Source organism: Stenella coeruleoalba, assembly GCF_951394435.1.
Source record: "Stenella coeruleoalba genome assembly, chromosome: 1".
Taxonomy (NCBI): domain Eukaryota; kingdom Metazoa; phylum Chordata; class Mammalia; order Artiodactyla; family Delphinidae; genus Stenella; species Stenella coeruleoalba.
Window position 1 is genome coordinate 168,164,330 of NC_137169.1, and position 18,081 is coordinate 168,182,410.

Here is an 18,081-nt window from a genome sequence, read left to right on the forward strand (position 1 = left end):
CATATACTCACCCTCTGTGTAGAGATCTGCATCCTGAAATCCTAGTCACCTGGGACTTGAAACCCCTGGGGAAGCAAGGAGAAGGGGACAGATTTGAGAGATGAGTGAAAAAAGAAGGGAGGAAGAATGTTCGAGATGAGAAAACAGCTCACCCTCTGAGGCATGTTTTCTCCTAATCAGGAAATGAAAACTGAGTCAATTATATATTGAGAGGATAATTCTCTTTTAATTCCCTAATGTTTTCTTCAAGTGTGCTTGTTCCACTTGAATTATTCAGACAATTTCCTGAATATTATTCTTAGGTCCATTTCCTCTGTCTATCCAGACCTAAGTTAGTCTCCTTATGGAATCTATAAAGTCCTGGGCTCTGTCTGTAGCTGTGCAGGACTGGTCCAGAATCCAGGTCTCCTCACCCAACACCTGGCTCTCAGCTACCCTCCAGCACTCGCCTCTCACCACACCCTCCTCTGAAAGAGAAGTTCCAGGGTTAAGCATCCAGATAGAGATCTGTCATCAGTGGTCTTTGATGACCGCATTCTTTTTTTTATTTTGCGGTCCGCGGGCCTCTCACTGTTGCGGCCTCTCCCGTTGCGGAGCACAGGCTCCGGACGCGCAGGCTCCGGACGCGCAGGCTCAGCGGCCATGCCTCCCGGGCCCAGACGCTCCGCGGCATGTGGGATCTTCCCGGACCGTGGCACGAACCCGTGTCCCCTGCCATCGGCAGGCGGACTCTCAACCACTGCGCCACCAGGGAAGCCCTGATGACTGTATTCTTAATTCGAGGTTAACTTAGCATTGCTGTCACAGCTGCTTCACTCCCCTCAAAGCTGGCAGGCTGGCCTGGAGTTTAAAGAGAAAGCATATTATGGTCAGGTTCCCAAGTGTCCATAAAAGAGGAAGTCAGAAGATCACAGAATCTTAGAGCCAGAACAGGCCTTGGAGAGTGAAGGGTCTGCTCTCCTCTTTTCATAAAGCGGCTACGGCCCAGAACAGGCAAATGGCTTGTCCTGGATCACACAGCTTTGCCAAGTGATAAACCTGGACTTAGGGCCAGACCTCGGGTCAGTAGTCTGGTGCTCCTCCTCATCTTGCTCTTCTTTTAAGAAAAAAAAAAAAAAAAAAAAAGAAGATGCCTTTAAGGAAAAGGTGTTTCCCTGGAGAGTGTGGGAGGGTCTCCACTTCACAGTGGCTCTGAAGCATCTCTCCACCCTCTCATAACTCAGTAGCTGTGACAGAACAGTGGGGACCTGGCTGACCTCCCCGGCTTTAGTGTCGCATATCAGCTTGGTTTAAAGGGACTTTATTAATCATGACTAATGTCAGAGGGTATATGGCTGTGTCTCCTTCTTAGTTTTGGGGAATTTGTAATGTAGGATTAAAAAAAAAAGATTTAATATTGTGCCGTCACGTTTACATGCCTGCCTGAACCATCCATCACTGGCTGGTAGCAGCAGGTGACTGTGTGCCCAGCCTTCTTCAGGGAATGCTGTCCTATGACAAGCCCTCCTCTACCTCAGGGTCACTTCTTGGGTGGCTTTAATTCTCCTCTGCTTCCCATAGTTGCTTCCCCCGCAGTGCCGCGACCCCTGGGGAAACTCTGTCTTAAGTCCCAGGGACAAACGCTCCAGCCCCGCGGGGCTCGCAGGACAAGACAGCGATCGGATTTCGCGCTGCGGCCCAGCTCCCCCTACTCTTCACCCCTCCCGCCCGGGAACCCCGGGAGCCAATCAGAGCGTCGCGGAGCTCCGGGTTGTAGAGTCCCGCGCCCGGGACCCGCCCCTCTTTGTTGCGGTGGCCAATGGACGCAGTCGGAACATCGGCGGCTGCCCGGGTGACTCGCTTATATGTCACAGAATAACATTAGAGGATGGGACATGGAATGAGGCGACGGCCGCAGCGGCCCCAGCAGCTCCCGCCACCCCCGCCGCCCGGAGAAGCCGTGCAGCCATGAGGCCGACCGTCCAGAGGTAGGGTCCGGGAGCTGCGGTGCGCCCTTCCCGCGCCCCGCCTGCAGCCATTTCCCCGGGGTGCCTGGCGCTGGAACTCAGGGAAGGGGGCGGGTGGAGCCACTGCCACTGGAGCCTGGGGGCCGGGGCCGCCCCTCGTCCGCCCAGCTTCGGGAGGGCTTCTTGGAAGAAACGCGGCCGCTTTTGCAAGCCGAGGCTGTCGCTGGGCTCTCGCGGCAGCCCCGGGCGCTCACGTGCCGGCACGTTCTGGCTCGGCTCGGCGCTCGGCCACATCTGGCGACCAAGGGACGTGTGGAGCCTTGCGGGGACCTCCTGTTCCATCCCACTGCACGAGCTGTCTTTCTTCTCCCTACCCCGTCCACTCCGCAGCCTCCACGCTCCTTGTCTTTCCCTTCCACGGTTTAGGTAGGTGTGAAGATTTGTGGCAAAATTCAAGTCGCCTTTCTAGGTAATGGCAGGGCTGGAAGCTCGTGTGCAATTCCCTGGTGGGTGGGGGGGCGTCCTGTCCGCTCGCGGGGGGAGCGGACAGGGAAGTGGGGACACGTCGAAGCCCCCATACCCCCGTCTTGGCCACGTCCCCCTTCTTGGTTCCTCCGGGTGTCTACTTACCCGTGGTATGTGCTGGGTCTCACTGATTTCAGGCACGGCCCGTAAGCGGAGTTCCAGCCGCCGCTGCCCCTTCGCGCGTCCTGCGGCAGCCAGAAGCATGGAGAAGGCCGCCCCCGCGGGGCGCTGATCCCCGTGCCGCGCCCGCGCGCACACGCCCCTCGCCGCCCTCCCCGCCCCTGCCCCACCATGACCGGCTCGGCGGCCGACACTCACCGCTGCCCCCACCCCAAAGGCGCCAAAGGCACCCGGTCCCGGAGCAGCCACGCGCGGCCCGTGAGCCTCGCTACTAGCGGGGGCTCTGAGGAGGAGGACAAAGACGGCGGGGTGCTGTTTCACGTTAACAAGAGCGGCTTCCCCATCGACAGCCACACCTGGGAGCGCATGTGGATGCACGTGGCCAAAGTGCACCCCAAGGGGGGAGAAATGGTGGGCGCCATCAGGAACGCCACCTTCTTAGCAAAGGTTAGTGGCTCCGAAGGAAGGGGGTGGTGTGGGCAGTGATGGGACCATTTTGCCTGTACGTAGCAATTTCCATTTTCCTGGTCCTGCTGCAGACTCCCTTCCCCTCCTCATTTTTCGCAACAGCCTCCACCCGCTTTGCTTAATTGAGATGTTTGTCTTGGACGTCTTAGAAATGGGGGAGGGAGAGAAAGGGGGCTTGCTGTCCTGAGACTGTGTGGTCGGCTTGTGCCAAGGTTTCTTTGAATCTGGAGCCAAACTCTATCATTTACTTAGCTCCGTGTACATCCTGCTTCAACGAAGACTGTAGCCACCAAGTAGCACCAGTGATGCCAAGAGCGCATAGGCCCCCTAGGGATCCCACCCGCTTATCCTCTTTGGAGTCTCTTGGTCCTCCTCTGTCCCCCCTTCGCAAATGATTTATTAGGCTGTGAATGAATTTACAGTCAACCAGTCAGACTTCTCAGCGTGAATCATTCCTAGACTTTTTGCCAATTTTTTTTTTTTATGACAGTGACTTTCACCTCTGAAACTTGCAAAACAGTCAGCTCTCTCTTTTCCCAGCTTATCTGAGCTCTGACAAAAAAGAGTTTTAACTGTGGCTTAAAAGGGACTTTCCAGTACACATGATGAATGAATCTCACTGGATAGAGAAAGAGGCTCAGGAGTGAAACTCTTTCTACCTGGGAGAGAAGCCAGTGAGCCAGTTGGGTTTGGTGGCCAAAGATAATGTTAGTAAGATGGAGGAAGATGTGCAGCGGTCGCTGTACGAAGCACGAAAATGCAAATTGGAGGAGAAACGCCGCAGAGCCTGGGGGTTGTAGCATGGCGGATGGTTTCCCATCCATCCTGGGGACACTGGTATGGCCAAGAAGATTCCTGGACAGGTCTAGGAATGCCAGACCTGAGACCTGGAAGGCCATCTGGTCGAGCCCCCAACCTGGAGCATCTGGTGACCTGAGCATCGGAGCCTGCAGGCCAGAAAGCTGTGTGTGCCCTTGGGAAAAGTGACAGAGCCTGTAAGCTTCCTGCTGTAGTTGGTTACGGTGTTTGATTACCCTGCTGGTCAATGAGATCTTCGTTATGCCCAGCGAGAATCTTGCCTGCTTTTGTGTCAGCTATGATGACCCTTGCTGAGTCCTCCTTGAGGACTCAGAGCCTGAGAACAGCTCTGATACTGCAGTGCAGCTCTGACTTCAGAGTCTGTCCTCACTTAAGTGAGCCTTTCTCATTTAGCACCCTTAGCACCTGATTGTGACTTCTCATTGTGGCTTCATCTTTCTCCCAACATTGTGGGTGGGGACCCCCTCTCTGTGGGAATCAGACAATGTCAGGGTTGGTAGAGACCAGTCCTGTACCTCTCAGCAGAATCCCTTCCTCTTTCTGAAGGCCTCCTGGGAATGGGGGGCTTGTCGCCTCACAGGGCAGCTCCCAGGCCTGGCCAGATTGGGTCACTGGGAAACTCTTCTCTGAAACTGAACAGAGCTCCTCCTCGGTCACATGCCACCACTGATTCTTGTGCTCAAGAACCAAAGGGCGGCACACGTCGACTTCCTGTGCTACTCACAGCTCCCTCGAATGTTACGAGATGGTTCTCTTGGAGTCAGGAAAGGACCTGGAGTGCAAAAATCAAGGGACTGAATTCTGGTTGTGCTACCTCTAGCTTTGTGGCCTAGGTCACTCACTTAAAATCTCCGGCCTTAGTTTTCTGACCTATAAAATGTGAGTAGATCAGATTTCATGTGAAGTTCTTTCCAACTCTCAAATCCCGTGGTGTTGTGACCCATTAGTCTTCAGGTTCTAGTCATCTGTGTGACACGTGCACTGGATTATTCTGCATCTTCCTTTAATCGTCTTTGTCCACAGGTAGTTCCTTTCACCTTTACTTATGTGTCATAGTTCCCAGATCAGCTCACTTTCCTCCTCCTCTTTCTAGGACAGTTGCTAGTTTGTCATCAGTCAGTCCCCGAAAACATGAGCACAGTAAGAAGCACAATGTTCTAAATGTTGCCTGAGCAGCTTAGAACATAAATTACTGCTTCCTGAGACTCGTACTTGATACGTCCGTTATTGTGGCTGAATTCTGGGTTCTTAAAAAATGAGCTTTCTTTCTTGCTTTTTTTTTTTTTTTTAATATAGCGGCCATATCATATTGTACTTTCATAGTAACTGGAAGGTCACATGAAAACTGCCAAGCCAGGGCATCCCCGGGCTGAACATGGGCATTGGCTTTTTGCACCTAAATAAAGCGCTTCCCATTTCTCTCTTACACTGCATCATAATGCTTGGTTCTCCATCCTCAACGCCCATCACAGCATCCCCTTTCTCCCTGGTCCTGGCGTTCCCCAAACCATGACCCCTATGCAGGCCCTGGGATGGGGAGAGCTTTGGAAGTTCCTGTTTCCAGGAGCCACTCCTCTCTGATTTGAGGGCTATTCCTGCACTCAGCTCAGCAGACTTTTTCCTCTGGGGCCAAGTCCTTTTCTCCTTTAATCAGATCAGTGTCTTGCTGAGGAATTTGTACAGAAGGGGGGTTGGTGGAGTGGTGGTGGAAGGGTTGGAGTGTTTCAGGGAGGTGAACCTTTTTTGGCAATTGAATTGTGGACTGAGAAGCAAAAGACGTGGCCAGGGGAAGGTGTCAAAGGCCTAAGAGGAGGACTGAATGACACTTTCTTTGACCACAGGACATTTTGTTAGCAGCCGTGGTAATTTCTGCCCAAAGATCCAGGTGCCCCCGCTGGGGAAAGCGGGACAGGTGTCACCTGCTCTGCAATCCTAAATTTGTGACTGCAGCCTTCTCCCCTGGTGGTTACTGAGTCTGAAGTTAACAATTGACTAGGTGAAAGCCAGGGTTTTTCAGGGATAGTGCAAGAAAGCAGCACGGGTCAGTTGGAGGATAGTAGAGGTTGGGAAGGGAGGGGCAGAGAGGATGGCTGGCCCAGAAAAAACAGCTGGGCCGACTAGGAAACAGCACCTCCTGCTTCTCTACTGGCTGGAGCCCGACTCTCCTGGGGCAGACAGCCAGATGGATTGAGCAGGAAACACCAGGCCGTTTCTCGCAGACGCCACGTTTTTGTGGCTCATTCTCACGCTGATCCCAAATTGGGAAATAATTCACATTTAGAGGACTCAGCTTTGCGTGAGTGAAGAAGAGTGAGGGCTTTGGGGCCAGACTTTGCTGCGGTCAGGGCTCCACTCCTGCCCCCTGCTGGCTCACACAGGCAGTGCACTTTCTCTCCTGTCCTGCGTTCAAAACCATCCATATGTCCGACCTTCCTGCTCAGCCCAAGGTTGTGACCGCTGGACCAGGTCACCGTCAACAGATTCCTGGCTGCTCCCGATGCAGGGGCCTGGGGCCCATCCTTGGCCCAAGAGTGATGTTCCATGCTCGCCCCCCGCCCAAGGTTGCCAGAGAAAATTCTTCTGCCTGGCACCTGCACAGTGTATAAGGCTTCGCAAAAGGCTTCGCTTTCTCCTTGTACTTTCTTGTTAAAGACTCCTGGTGCCTGGGGCTCTCGATGCCTCTCTGGCTCCTTTCCTGGCTTCTCCCTTCTTTCCACATGGTGATGCATGGTGATGATACACACTCGTGTCCTTCCACATCCCTTCTTGCATTCTTCTGACAGGGCATTGCATTTGGCAAGAATGGAGTGAAAGAGAGCCTGTCCACAAAAGCTTGCCTTCATTTTTCTTCTTGAATAACCGTATTCCTGTCCACTCCCCTCCTTCCCCCGCTATTCCCTACCCTCAGGGACCCCACCCCCTAACTGTAGGCACAGTGCCTGTGTGGAGAGGGTGGTTTTGATGTGTGCCCCCTAGATTCTGCCATCATCAGCTGGGCTGTGGTTTGAGATGGCTGGATGCAGGTGGCAGGAGGGAAGCTAGAGGGCCAGGGCCAGGGGAATTCTAGGTTGGAGTCTCGGCTGAAACGGGGCAGGAAAATAACAGGAGAGACTCTCAGGACCCCAGTCAGGGAGGAGGAGAAAAAAAAGGAGTGTGCCCTGGTCTTTTCATAAAAGGTTGTACCAATTAATTTTCCCATCATGCCGTATGAGAGCATCTTCACCAGCACTGAGTATCCACATTTCAGAATATCTCTGCTAATTGGAGAGGACAAAAATGACATTTTGCAGTGGCTTTAATTTGCAGTTCTTAAATTGTTAGTGTGCTGGAACATTTAAAAAAATATTTATTCCCTATTTGCATTTCTTCTTTTGTGAATTGTCTTTTCACGGCCATTTAAAAAATTGTGGTAACGTATAATTTACCATTTTAACCATTTGAAGTGTACAGTTCTGTGAATTAAATATATTCACATTGTTGTGCAACCATCACCACCTTCCATCTCCAGAAATTTTTCTTCTTCCCTAAAACTTTGTACCCATTAAACACTGAGTTCCCATTTCTCCCTCCTCTCATCCCCTGGCAACCACCCTTCTACTTTCTGTCTCTATGAACTTGACTACTACAGGAATCTCACATAAGAGAAATCATTCAATATTTGTCCTTTTGTGACTGGATTATTTCACTTAGCATAAGGTCTTCAAAGTTCTGGCACGTATAGCATGTGTCAGAATGTCCCTCTTTTTTAAGGCTGAATAATATCCCATTGCATATATGCTACATTTTGTTTATCCATTTATATGTTGATGGACACTTGGGTGCTTCCACTTTCTGGGGCCATTTTCTTTTCATTGAGGCCTAGAGAGCTTTCTTATCACTTTGTATGAACTCTTCATGAATTAAGGATATTAACTCATGGTCACCACGTATCCACAGGGGAAGTGGATGTTTTCATCCTCTTCCATCAGGCTGAGAAGGCATCTTGGTGATGCTCCTAAGTTGAGTGTCTGGGGGCTCAGGCCCCACTGATTCTGTTTTCCAGTTACTGAAAAGTGGAGGCCATTCAGGCTCCCCCATCTAGACCTCTGAAAACACACTGTTGATGAATAATGATAACACAGCTAACACTTAAAAAACACCGAGTGCCAAGCCCCAAGTTGTCCGCTTTATACATTAGGTCATAGAATCCTCACAACCAGCTCAGAAGGTTTGAAGTAGGTGATCTCCTCTCCTATTTTATCAGGAAGGAACTGGAGGCTTAGAGAGGCCATGCAGCTTGCCCAGGGTCCACAGCAGTAGGTGACAAAGCAAGGACTCATAATTATACCCCAAGGAGCCTGCCTGGTTTATAGTCCATCATCCTGTGGGGCCTTGGCAGCCCGAGGTGCTGGTTGGGAGCTGCCCCAGCCTGAGCCCCAGCCTGGGCCCCCGCCAGCTGTCCCAGACGGCAGGGTGGGCTGTAGCCAGATGACATCATCCCCTCAGCAGTCTCGGCTTTTCTCCCACCACAGCCCGGCTCCCCAGCTGGGGTTTGGGGAATGTGACTGCAGCTCCTGCACTCACTCTTAGCCCGGGGCTGAGGTAACCAGGCAGCTGTTTTGAAAAGCCCTCGGGCGCCACTGGGCTGCTATTCTGAGGACCGGCTGCCTGCCGCCTGACTCCCCCCATCATCTGGCTCTTGTGGGTTCCGCTGGGCTTGGGGGAGTTGCAATAACTTGGTGGTCGGCCCCCAAAGCTGACTCAGAGCCAGGTCACTCCGGCTTCCTCAGGGCTTTGGCAAAGGGACATCCCTCTGGGGACCCTTCAGGTGGCTGGCGATTCTCCGGGGCGTTGTCCCATGCATGCCAGGGTAGAGGTGTGCTCCTGCCTTCATAAACTGTGTCGTTCGCCACCTCCCTCTTGTACCTGGCCTAGAGCTGGGAACACTGGAGGTGCGAAAGAAATGGTTGTTCTCAGTCTCTCCTGCTTCCTTACTTCTCTGTGAAAGCTCTGGCACATTCTTATGCGGAATTCCAGGTGTGGGTAGCTCAGTGGACGTTACTGCCCAAAGCAGGGACGAGCGTCCTCATGTTTGCTAGGTCGGAAACACCAGGACGCGCTTTGTATTTTGATGCTGGGCTGGGCAGGGGTGTTGTGGGAATGGCCGCATAAGCAGATGTTCAGATGGGAACATTTTGCTCCCAAAAATGACTCTCCAAGACAGGAATGTGATTGGAGTTGATATGTTGTAAACAAAATGTTTGCAGAACAGCTGTGTGAGTGTGTGCACACAGTCTCACATTCTCTCTCTTTCACACATGCAGTCATGAACACACACACACACACACACACACACACACACACGCTCTGCACCTTGGCTGTGAAATAGGATGTGTGACTAGTTCCCTTCTATTTTAAGTAAAAGCAGCAGAAGGTGTAGAAGTATGAGGAGCCTCCTGCTTCAGGCCCGGGGGACCCCCTCGCCCTCCAGCTTGTCTGTGGGGCCTGAGCTTGCAGAGCTGGGGACAGAAGTGGGGACCGTCCGTGGGCAGCGTCTGGCGCTGGTGCCCAGCCAGGCTGCCCAGTGCTGTCCCTCAGTCTGTTCACCAGTGGCTTCACCTTCCATCAGCTAAGTACTAAATCCCCAGGGCCTCCCTTTCCCTGTTTCCTTAGAGGGTGGAACTAATCTGTCCTGCGGGCCCCTTCTGCCCCTCCCTAAGCGGCTTAGTCCTCCTTCCTGCGGAGCTACAGACCCACATGGGCTGAGTGTCTCTGTCACCAGCGCCCCTCCCCCCCGCCCATCAGACAGGCCGAGGTTAAGGGACTGGGTAACACAGAGAAGAAATAAAGCAGAAACTGCTCCCTTGCTTCCCAGGAGTGACTGGATTGGAAGCCCCTGCTTCCCTCTTCGCTCTTGGCCTGGTCGGCAGGGTTGCTCAGAGCTGGATGGTGTCTCAGCTCTAAATTCCCGAGAAGAGGGACTTAACCTCCCCCTTTTCAGTCCTGCCCGCCGTTGCTCCCTTCCCTTCCCAGCGGGGGTTAGAACTTCATACTCTCAGCTGGTGAATGTTGACCAAGAGGCAGACTAGGAGATGCCCAGGCAGACTGGGCAGCCGGGTGGGGTCAAAGGGTAAGATGGCTCATGAGTGAGAGGAGCTGCACTTAGCTGGGAAGATTCGAGGCAAGAAGGGAATCTTTCCTAGTGCACTCGGGGCTGGACCAGGCAATGGATGTGATGGGCATCGCACGGGGTGCTGTTGAAGAGGAATGGCATGTGTAACACCATGTTGCATTCCTTCGGGGCGCCATTCATCTTGTATTCAGTGGTGCCCTGGAGTGGACACATGCAATGGTGACACCAGCCATGCAGCAAAAGTGTAGTCGTGCAGTAGAAGTGTGAGGATTAATGGAGCACCTCTGAACCCTCCTGGACCAGGCCTGGGGAGGCGGGGGACACTATAGGACATGGTCCTTGGCCTCAAGAAGGGCTGAGGCTCCCATGGGGAGGCAGGCGGTGTTCGTACCACAACACAGAAAGGGTCATAGAGAGCCGCTGCGACCCAGGGTGGAGTATGTGCCAAGGGAACGCAGAGAGAGGACTGGCCGGTCTGGGGAGACCTTGTCCAGGAGGCACCAGTTGAACGGGTGCCCAGGCCGGCGTGGCCATCTGCCTTCAGGAGTAGCTCTGCAACTCCTTGATAAAATGATCTCTCTCTACTTCCCTGCAGCCTTCGGTACCCCAGGTTCCCAACTACAGGCTGTCGATGACGATCCCAGAGTGGCTCCAGGCAGTCCAGAACTACATGAAGACACTACAGTATCCTTCCGACCAGGGTCTGAGCAGACCCAGCCCGGGGACAGGCGTGATGATCGCAAGCCTGGTGGTGGCTCTGTCCCCACCTGGTCAGCAAATGCTGTCTGAGGTTGGCGAGGCCGGGCACGGAGGGATGCCTCGATGTGAGAGTCTAGAAGAAGTGACACTGGAGGACGTCACTGCAGTGATCAGACCCTCTCCGTTTAAGCAGGGTGTGGGCCGGGACGGCAAAGGGCAGCGGAACAACGGTGGGCAGCACACGCCCCACTTCCTTCCACCTACTCTTTCTCCACCTCCTCCTCCTTGGTTATCCTTGGCTCCCTCCATCTCTCTTCCTGTACCAGCTTTCTTTCTCCCTGTTCCTTCCTAGCCTTTTTTTTTTTTTTAGTATATCTGTTTATTTATTTATTTATGGCTGCGTCGGGTCTTAGTTGCGGCACACGGGGTCTTCGTTGAGGCGTGCGGGATCTTTTGTTGCAGCGTGTGCTCTTTGTTGTGGCGCGCAGGTTTTCCCTCTCTAGTTGTGGTGCACGGGCTCCAGGGCGCATGGGCTCAGTAGTTGTGGCGTGCAGGCTCAGTTGCTCCGTGGCATGTGGGATCTCAGTTCCCAGACCAGGGCTCGAACCCGAGTCCCCTGCGCTGGAAGGCGGATTCTCAACCACTGGAGCGCCAGGGAAGCCCCCCTCCTAGTCTTCTGTTCCTTTTCTTTCCTTTCACTTTTTGCCCTGATCCTGACCACTCATCCTCTACAAGAGGCCCACCTGGCGCTGCCTTTGGCGGCTGGTGCCCTTGGTCCATTCTGCATGAATGAATGAGGCCCTGGGCTGGGGGCCCTCTCCCCTCATGTGAGTTTGAAGAAGAGCTGAGAAGTCCTGTGGGTCCAGGCTGGGTGCAGACCAGCGAGTCTGTGGCCCCTTTTCTCCCCCAGTGTTCGCAGTCAGGAGTACATCTGTTCTGAGCGCCCGTTTGAGCTACGTTGTAAGAACCAAGGGGCAGGGTCAGATGTTCCCCTCGCCACGGCCGGTGCTTTATCAGGGATGGGAGTCAGACGGGAGCCGGGCCAACAGAGGGAGGTGTATGTGAGTGGGACAGGCCGTTTGCCCAAGCGAGTCAGTGAGCATCTCAGCTAAGCCAGCGTCGGACTCCCTGCCGAGGCAGCTGCCGCCATCCTAGCCCCCAGCACATTGTTCAGGAGGTCTGCTGACCCCTGCCCTTCCTCCCTAAAGGCATAGAGCTTAGCAGAAAGGATTTCACGGGGCACTGCACACGTGTCCCACGTGCCTGGGAAGAGGCCTCCCCTCTCTGTGCTGTAGGCAAGAAGCATTCCTGTGGACTTCTGTGTTTTCCCTGAAGGGAAGGGTCCTACCCGATGAGAACTGCAGCTCGTTTGGGTGGGCAGATTACTTGATTAGCCTCTCAGTTCCCACTTCGCGAACTGTGAACTCCCCTGCATGGCATCTTCCTCATAGAATCCTGAAGCGATATTAGAGAAGATAACACCAGCCTCCAGGGGTCAGGCGGACAGTTCTAGCCCACGGAAGGCTGAGGTCGGTGCTGATTGCTGAACTGGGACCGCACGTGGGGAGTTCCATGTGGCCCAGAAGCATAAACTCCTGCCGGAGTCAACCCTGGACCCCAAAAGCTGAGCCTTCCTGGATGTGATCGACTCCTCACAGAACGTTCCAGAAGGTGACAGAAATTAGCATGGCTCCCCCCTTCTATTTAGGACATGGTCTTCACAAGGATCATCTGGCTGGAGATTAAAGAGGACGAGCCTGGCCGCTGGGAATGCACTGATGGGGCAAATTTGCATGTGCTTTACATATCATTGGCTCATTCTGCCGGAAAGGCTGCAGCCCATTCTCAGTCCTGAAGGATCTGCGTTTTCATTTTTCCCTTCGCTGACCCACTGTGATGTTCACTGAGCTGGTTCAGTGACTGCAGAGAGGGCTGGAGAAGGGAAAGCACCACCATGCTACTGGGATCAGGCTCCAGGTCACCTGGCCGTTGGAGTAACCTCTTTGCTCTACCTCCTGACCAGCCTTTTATTTAGTTCCTTGGGCCTTCCTACTGCTTTGTCCTGGATACAGTGACTGATGCTAGGGTATGGGGACCGATTGGGGCCAGCCCTGACCACAGATGTCCTCAGCTGGGGACAGGAAAGGACAAATCCTGCCTTCCCTTCTGACAACCTCACAGCGTTGGCCAACTGGAGTGCTGACCTTGCACTGGGTTCTGGAAAGAGAAGTCCCCACCCCCGAGCCCTGCTGTGTAGGGAGCAGAGGGTGAAGTCTCTCTCTTCAGGCGGCGTTTACAGGAGGCTGTCCTCCCCACCTCACTTTCAGGGGCCCATAACTGTAAGGAACGGAGAAAGAATGGTCAGGTAGTTTTTTATTATTTTATTAGGGGTTTGTCTCACTCCATGCACTAGATGTATAAACTAGATATAGGAACAGGGGGAAAATTGGGCATATAAATAGAACTTTTGCCAATTGCATGCTACTTTAAATATACAAGGAATCTCACTATTTGAATGAAATCTTTGGTAAAGTGAAAAATCATTTCACAGTGAGGCTACATAGCCCTTCATTTTTCTCTCTTATCTCTAGGGTTTTGTATATTGTATTTTTAAAAATCTGGACAAGCCTGTATTGTTATTGGTTATTCTTATGGCTCATGCTGGTAATTTCTAAACGGTGAGCTTGTTAAAGTCATCCCCTGGCCCTCACCCTAGAACCTCCAATTCGACAGTCCCAGGTGGGGCGACTCTGACATCAGGGGCTAAGACCATGGCCTGAAATCAGAATCTCTTAAGGATGGAGCCCAGAATCTGCTTCTAACAAACTCTCCAGGTGATCGTTACATATGTTTGTGTCTTAGCGGCCAAGCACGTCTTTGCCTGGAGAGGAATCCCAGCCCTTGTCGGGAGGGTGTGCAGTGCACTGAGGTGATCATTGCCACTTTTCTGCAGCTGCCCATACCACTGTAGGGACACACATCTAACCTCATACTTCCTGCCTGGGCTACAGGTTCATGCTTCATTAGCACCTTCCCAATGTGCACTTTTTCTATAGGATTTTGTTTGAGGCAGGAAAAAGAAACATATAAAACAACTTTTCTTCAGGCTCAGAAAAAAATCAAGATCCAGTCTCAGAGAGCCCGGTATCTGAGAATCTCCAGTCTCCTTCAGCATGAGCTGGTGCGGGCTTGCCAGTCCCTGAGACCTTGTGGGCAACCAGCTAAATCCCAGTTTGTGGTTAGTGCTGTCATCTTCTCAGATCTAGTCATCAATGTCAAATAGCAGTCCAGGCATGAAATGAAAGTGCTATCTCCACAGTAGGCTCTGCTGCAGAGTCTGCACTCTTGAGAAACCCTACTACCATCTACCCACCTTCCATCCTTCCTTTCACCCATCCATCAACCTACCTTTCTGTCTGTCCAGCCACCCAACCAGCTTTCCATTAATCCATGCATCTACTCTTCTATCAATTCCATCCTTCCTTCCTTCCTTCTATCCACCCATCCATTCACTTATTCTTCATTTATTTAATAATATTTGCTAAATGGAATATGTTGGGCTTGTGCCAGGCTTTATGGGTGAGACAAAGATGATAAATGGTCCCAACTCTCAAAGGGCTTGTAGTCTAGTAGGTGAATTAAGACAGGTAGTCAACTAAACAAAATACAGAGCAGATTGAAACTAGCTATTGTATAGATCCAGGGTGCTTTGGGGCCTAAGTTAGAAAGTAGATTTCTGGGGCAGGACAGAGAGGAGGAAGATACTGTTGGTAATCTTCTGGCTACAGGCCACCTTCTGGAAAGCCCCCACTTCCTCATCCCTTTGAGAAATCCCTCTGCTGGATTACCGGGACCTTTGGAGTTTTCTGTCACTTTCCCTTTACATACTTCACACAGATACAATCATACAGGGACCCAGTTCTTTGAAATTAGGAAAATGAGACCGCTGAGTGGGTAAGTGGTGCATGATCTGTGGGCCAGGTGACCGTGCTCCTATCTGAGAGCTGTCATCTTTCTCTCCCACTCTCTCTCCTTCATCCCGGTGCTCAAATATTCTGGCCTGTAAGGGGTAGGGGTGCCCCGGGCCGGGTTGGAGGTGGGGCTGAGCTAAGCTCAGTGGTGGAGACTAACGCAGGGGTGGGGCAGACCTGTGAAATTTGTTTTATGTGGCCTTTTTCACTTGCTCCGTGGTGACACCCGTGTCCTGGGTTAGTGGGAGGGTGCTGTGGAGTAAGAGCACTGATCTCCCGGAACTGCGTCTTGCAGAGAGGAGTGCAGAATTGAGGAATTTAGTTCCACCAGGTGCGGGTGTGCTTTGCGAGTCTCCTCCGAGGCAAGTTCTGCCCTTTCTCTCTGTACTCCTGCACGCTGCCTAGTGTGGCGATGGGCATGCCTGGTGGATGGGCACACAGACCGACTGCATAATTAAATAAGTCTGAGATCCTTTGCTGTGCTCTACCCTACAGGTTAATGGAAACAGCGAAAGAAATGACTCGGGAGTCCTTGCCTATCAAATGCCTTGAAGCTGTCATCCTGGGCATGTATCCTTTAAGTGATGTAAGCTTAAATTTACTCCATAGATGATGGCTTCACTGTGGGGCTGCTTGTGCCTTTTTTTTTTTTTTTTTTTTTTTTGCTTGTGCCTTTAACATCCTAGATCCACAGAGAAGATGCCTGTTGTCTCCTTGGAGGAAAGTGTCAAGCCCTCCTGGTGCTTCTCTCGAACTTTCACCATCTGGAGTTGAACCAAATCAGAGCTTGGACCATCATCAGTGTAACTTGTGAGCTGAAGCCTGCATCACGGCCAGCTCCCAGGCCAGACGCATTAGTCATGAGGAGAATTACAGCTTCAAGGGACTAGTGAGAGAGTGTGTATCTTTATTTTTTGCATTAATCTGGCATTGCAACAGGAAAGACCCTCCAGGGAAAACGGGATTATCCAAAGCCATCTCCAGGGAAAGTTCTATGAGTGGATTGTGGAAGAGGCCAATGGCGTAGTGTCCTGACGCTACAGGACGTAAAGCTGAAACAAGGGTCTGGTCTCTCCACACTTTCTGCTCCGTTCTGCACCAGACTCCTGGATCCTCAGCCTGAGGGGGAATATGGTCCAGAATAACTGTGATGGCACTGACTTATTAGTGGTGGTGGCAGTAGAATATGATCTGGTAGAAAAGCAAAGAAACTCCCAGTCCTGGGGCGGACGGCTGGGGTGAACCGGCCAAGGGAACACAGTAAGACATGAGCTCGAGAGGTGATCCCAGGTTAGGACAGGTAGGTCCTTGAATGCCATTCTGAGAAGGGTAACTTTTTCCAAAGGCAATGGGCAGCCCAGCCGAAATCTCTGGAGCAGAGACAGGACATGATGAGGTGTGCACTTTAGAGAGGCAGTTCTTGGGGCCAATTGAAGGGCAGCCAGAGAAGGGGGGGCTGCATCTGCAAGGCCAGTTAGGAGCTGCTACGTGAGGGCAATGGTGATGCTTGAACCATGTGTTTGGCAATGGGAATCGATTTGAGGGGACCGTTTCAAGAGATCCCGAGGAGATGGAATTTACAGGACTTGGAGCCCAGAGAGGTAGAAGGAAAACCGGGAGAGAGAGCAGATACAGAAGTCAGTGGGAGGACTGGTGACTCAGAATCGGACTGGGGACAGTAGACTGGGTCTGGTCTGTTCTCCCGGCCCCCTGGACATCTTCGTGGGGAGGGGAATTTCCGCCCCTCTAGTCTGCAGAGCGCTGGCTGGCTGGATCTGAAACAGGACTGTCCGCAGGTGCCCAGGCTGACGTCTGAAAAATGGAAACTTGAGCTTTGTGGAGGCCTTTGCCCAGCCCTCCAGTCATACCTCCTCCCTGTTCCCCTCCCTGTTCACCAAGGGGATGGACCGCATCTGGGAGCCCAGCAGGAGGGCAGGATGGGGGAGGGGGGGGCAGCAGATGGCTCCAGGCCCCACCCTTTGGAGGCAGGAGTCAGCACAGCTGTTGGGCAGAGCCTCCTGCAAGTTTAATGGGGTGAACAATTGTCGGGGATTTGCTGGTGATGGGTGAGGGAGCCCATCACCACGGGCACCAGCTGCCTTCAGACCCTGTGCTGACAGAGGTCGCAGGGCCCCTGGATGGAGGTCATCTTGCTTCGCACGGCAGTCCCGTACACAGTTGTCTTGTCCCCGAGCAATTATATCAGTCCAAGCCGAAATTAGCTTAGGTTACCGGAGTTACCAATAAAACCTTTGCGGTTGGGGGGATGGACCTGTGGCCAGCCTCTGGACCTGTCCGAATCAGAGGGTAGCGTGCTCTGGGTTCTCCTTTGTTCTAACCGGTGTGTCATTTCAGAAAAGTGGAGGGAGGGTGGAGAAATACAGCTGAACTCAGGGAAATGTGACTCTTGCACAGACAAGAAACACAGCTGAATTCTAAAAGTTATGGCCTCTTTGTCTTTGCTCTGTGTCAGCAGCCCGGTGGCCTGCTTTGCTCCCAGGCACAGTGAAGAATGGACTTGGGTCACCGGTCGGCCTCCCATGGGCCCTTCCACAGGTCCTAGGGGACAAGCGGTGTGTTGACAGCTCTGAAACAGGTTGGCTTGCCTGCTGCCTGGAAGCTGTGTCCATGGGCTTGTCCTTGTTTTCTCTTGTTGGATGTGAGCTCCGAGTTCAGGATTCATTCGCGAAGGGCCACTTCTTTTGATCTTGCTTTTTTTGATCATGCTGGAGAGATAGACTTTTGGTTCCAAATTATTTTCTGCATCATGGCAGCTCTTTAGGGGGCCTCACTGGCCCTGGTGGGGCTTCATCATGGTGCCGAAGTGCTATGGTTTATTCAACAACAGGTGTGTAATTAGAGGCAGGGGAGGCATGGCCCCAGCAGGCTGGGTACTGGGCAGATCTTCCCCAAGCTTGGGGCACTGCTGCTCCCTTTTCCCTAGAAAAGCTCAGGCTACTTCCCAGCCCTCATCCATACCTCTTAGTCCCCTCCCTCTCTGTTCACAGAGGCTCCAGGTCCCAAGGCTTTACTGATTGCTGTAGTGATGGAGCAAATCCAAGTGATTGGTGACTTGTCACAGGATGGACTGGTGGTCCCTGCAGTCCCCTCCCCACTCTTCTCCCCTTGGCTGACTCTACCTGTCCTGTGGGACTCATTCTGGTCCCGAGGGCTCTTCTCTGCTCTTCCTGAGGCGGCAGGGATGCCTCTCTCACAACACACGTCACGTTGGGATGGGTTTTTTTCAGTTTGAGATAAAATTGATTTAGGGCACCATGTAAGTTTAAGGTGTACAGCATAATGACTTGACACATATATTGCGAATGCGGGGTTTCTAAGAATTGTAAAATATTCATAACACAAATTTACCATTTTAACTATTTTTAAGTGTACGATGGAGTGGCATTGAGGACATTCACGC

The 18,081-nt window shown here is 52.5% G+C and overlaps 1 protein-coding gene across 1 annotated transcript in view; it reads left to right on the plus strand.

The window, feature by feature from the left end:
- Positions 1-1,737: 1,737 nt before the first annotated feature.
- Positions 1,738-18,081, plus strand: part of VASH2 (vasohibin 2) — a 37,891-nt gene continuing 21,547 nt past the window's right edge. Inside the window, exons 1-5 of the mRNA XM_079939688.1 lie at positions 1,738-2,372; positions 2,609-3,038; positions 10,586-10,674; positions 14,587-14,643; positions 15,156-15,230. Coding sequence (XP_079795814.1) covers positions 2,763-3,038; positions 10,586-10,674; positions 14,587-14,643; positions 15,156-15,230 — 497 coding nt within the window. The 5' untranslated portion in view covers positions 1,738-2,372; positions 2,609-2,762. The remainder of the gene's footprint in view (positions 2,373-2,608; positions 3,039-10,585; positions 10,675-14,586; positions 14,644-15,155; positions 15,231-18,081) is intronic.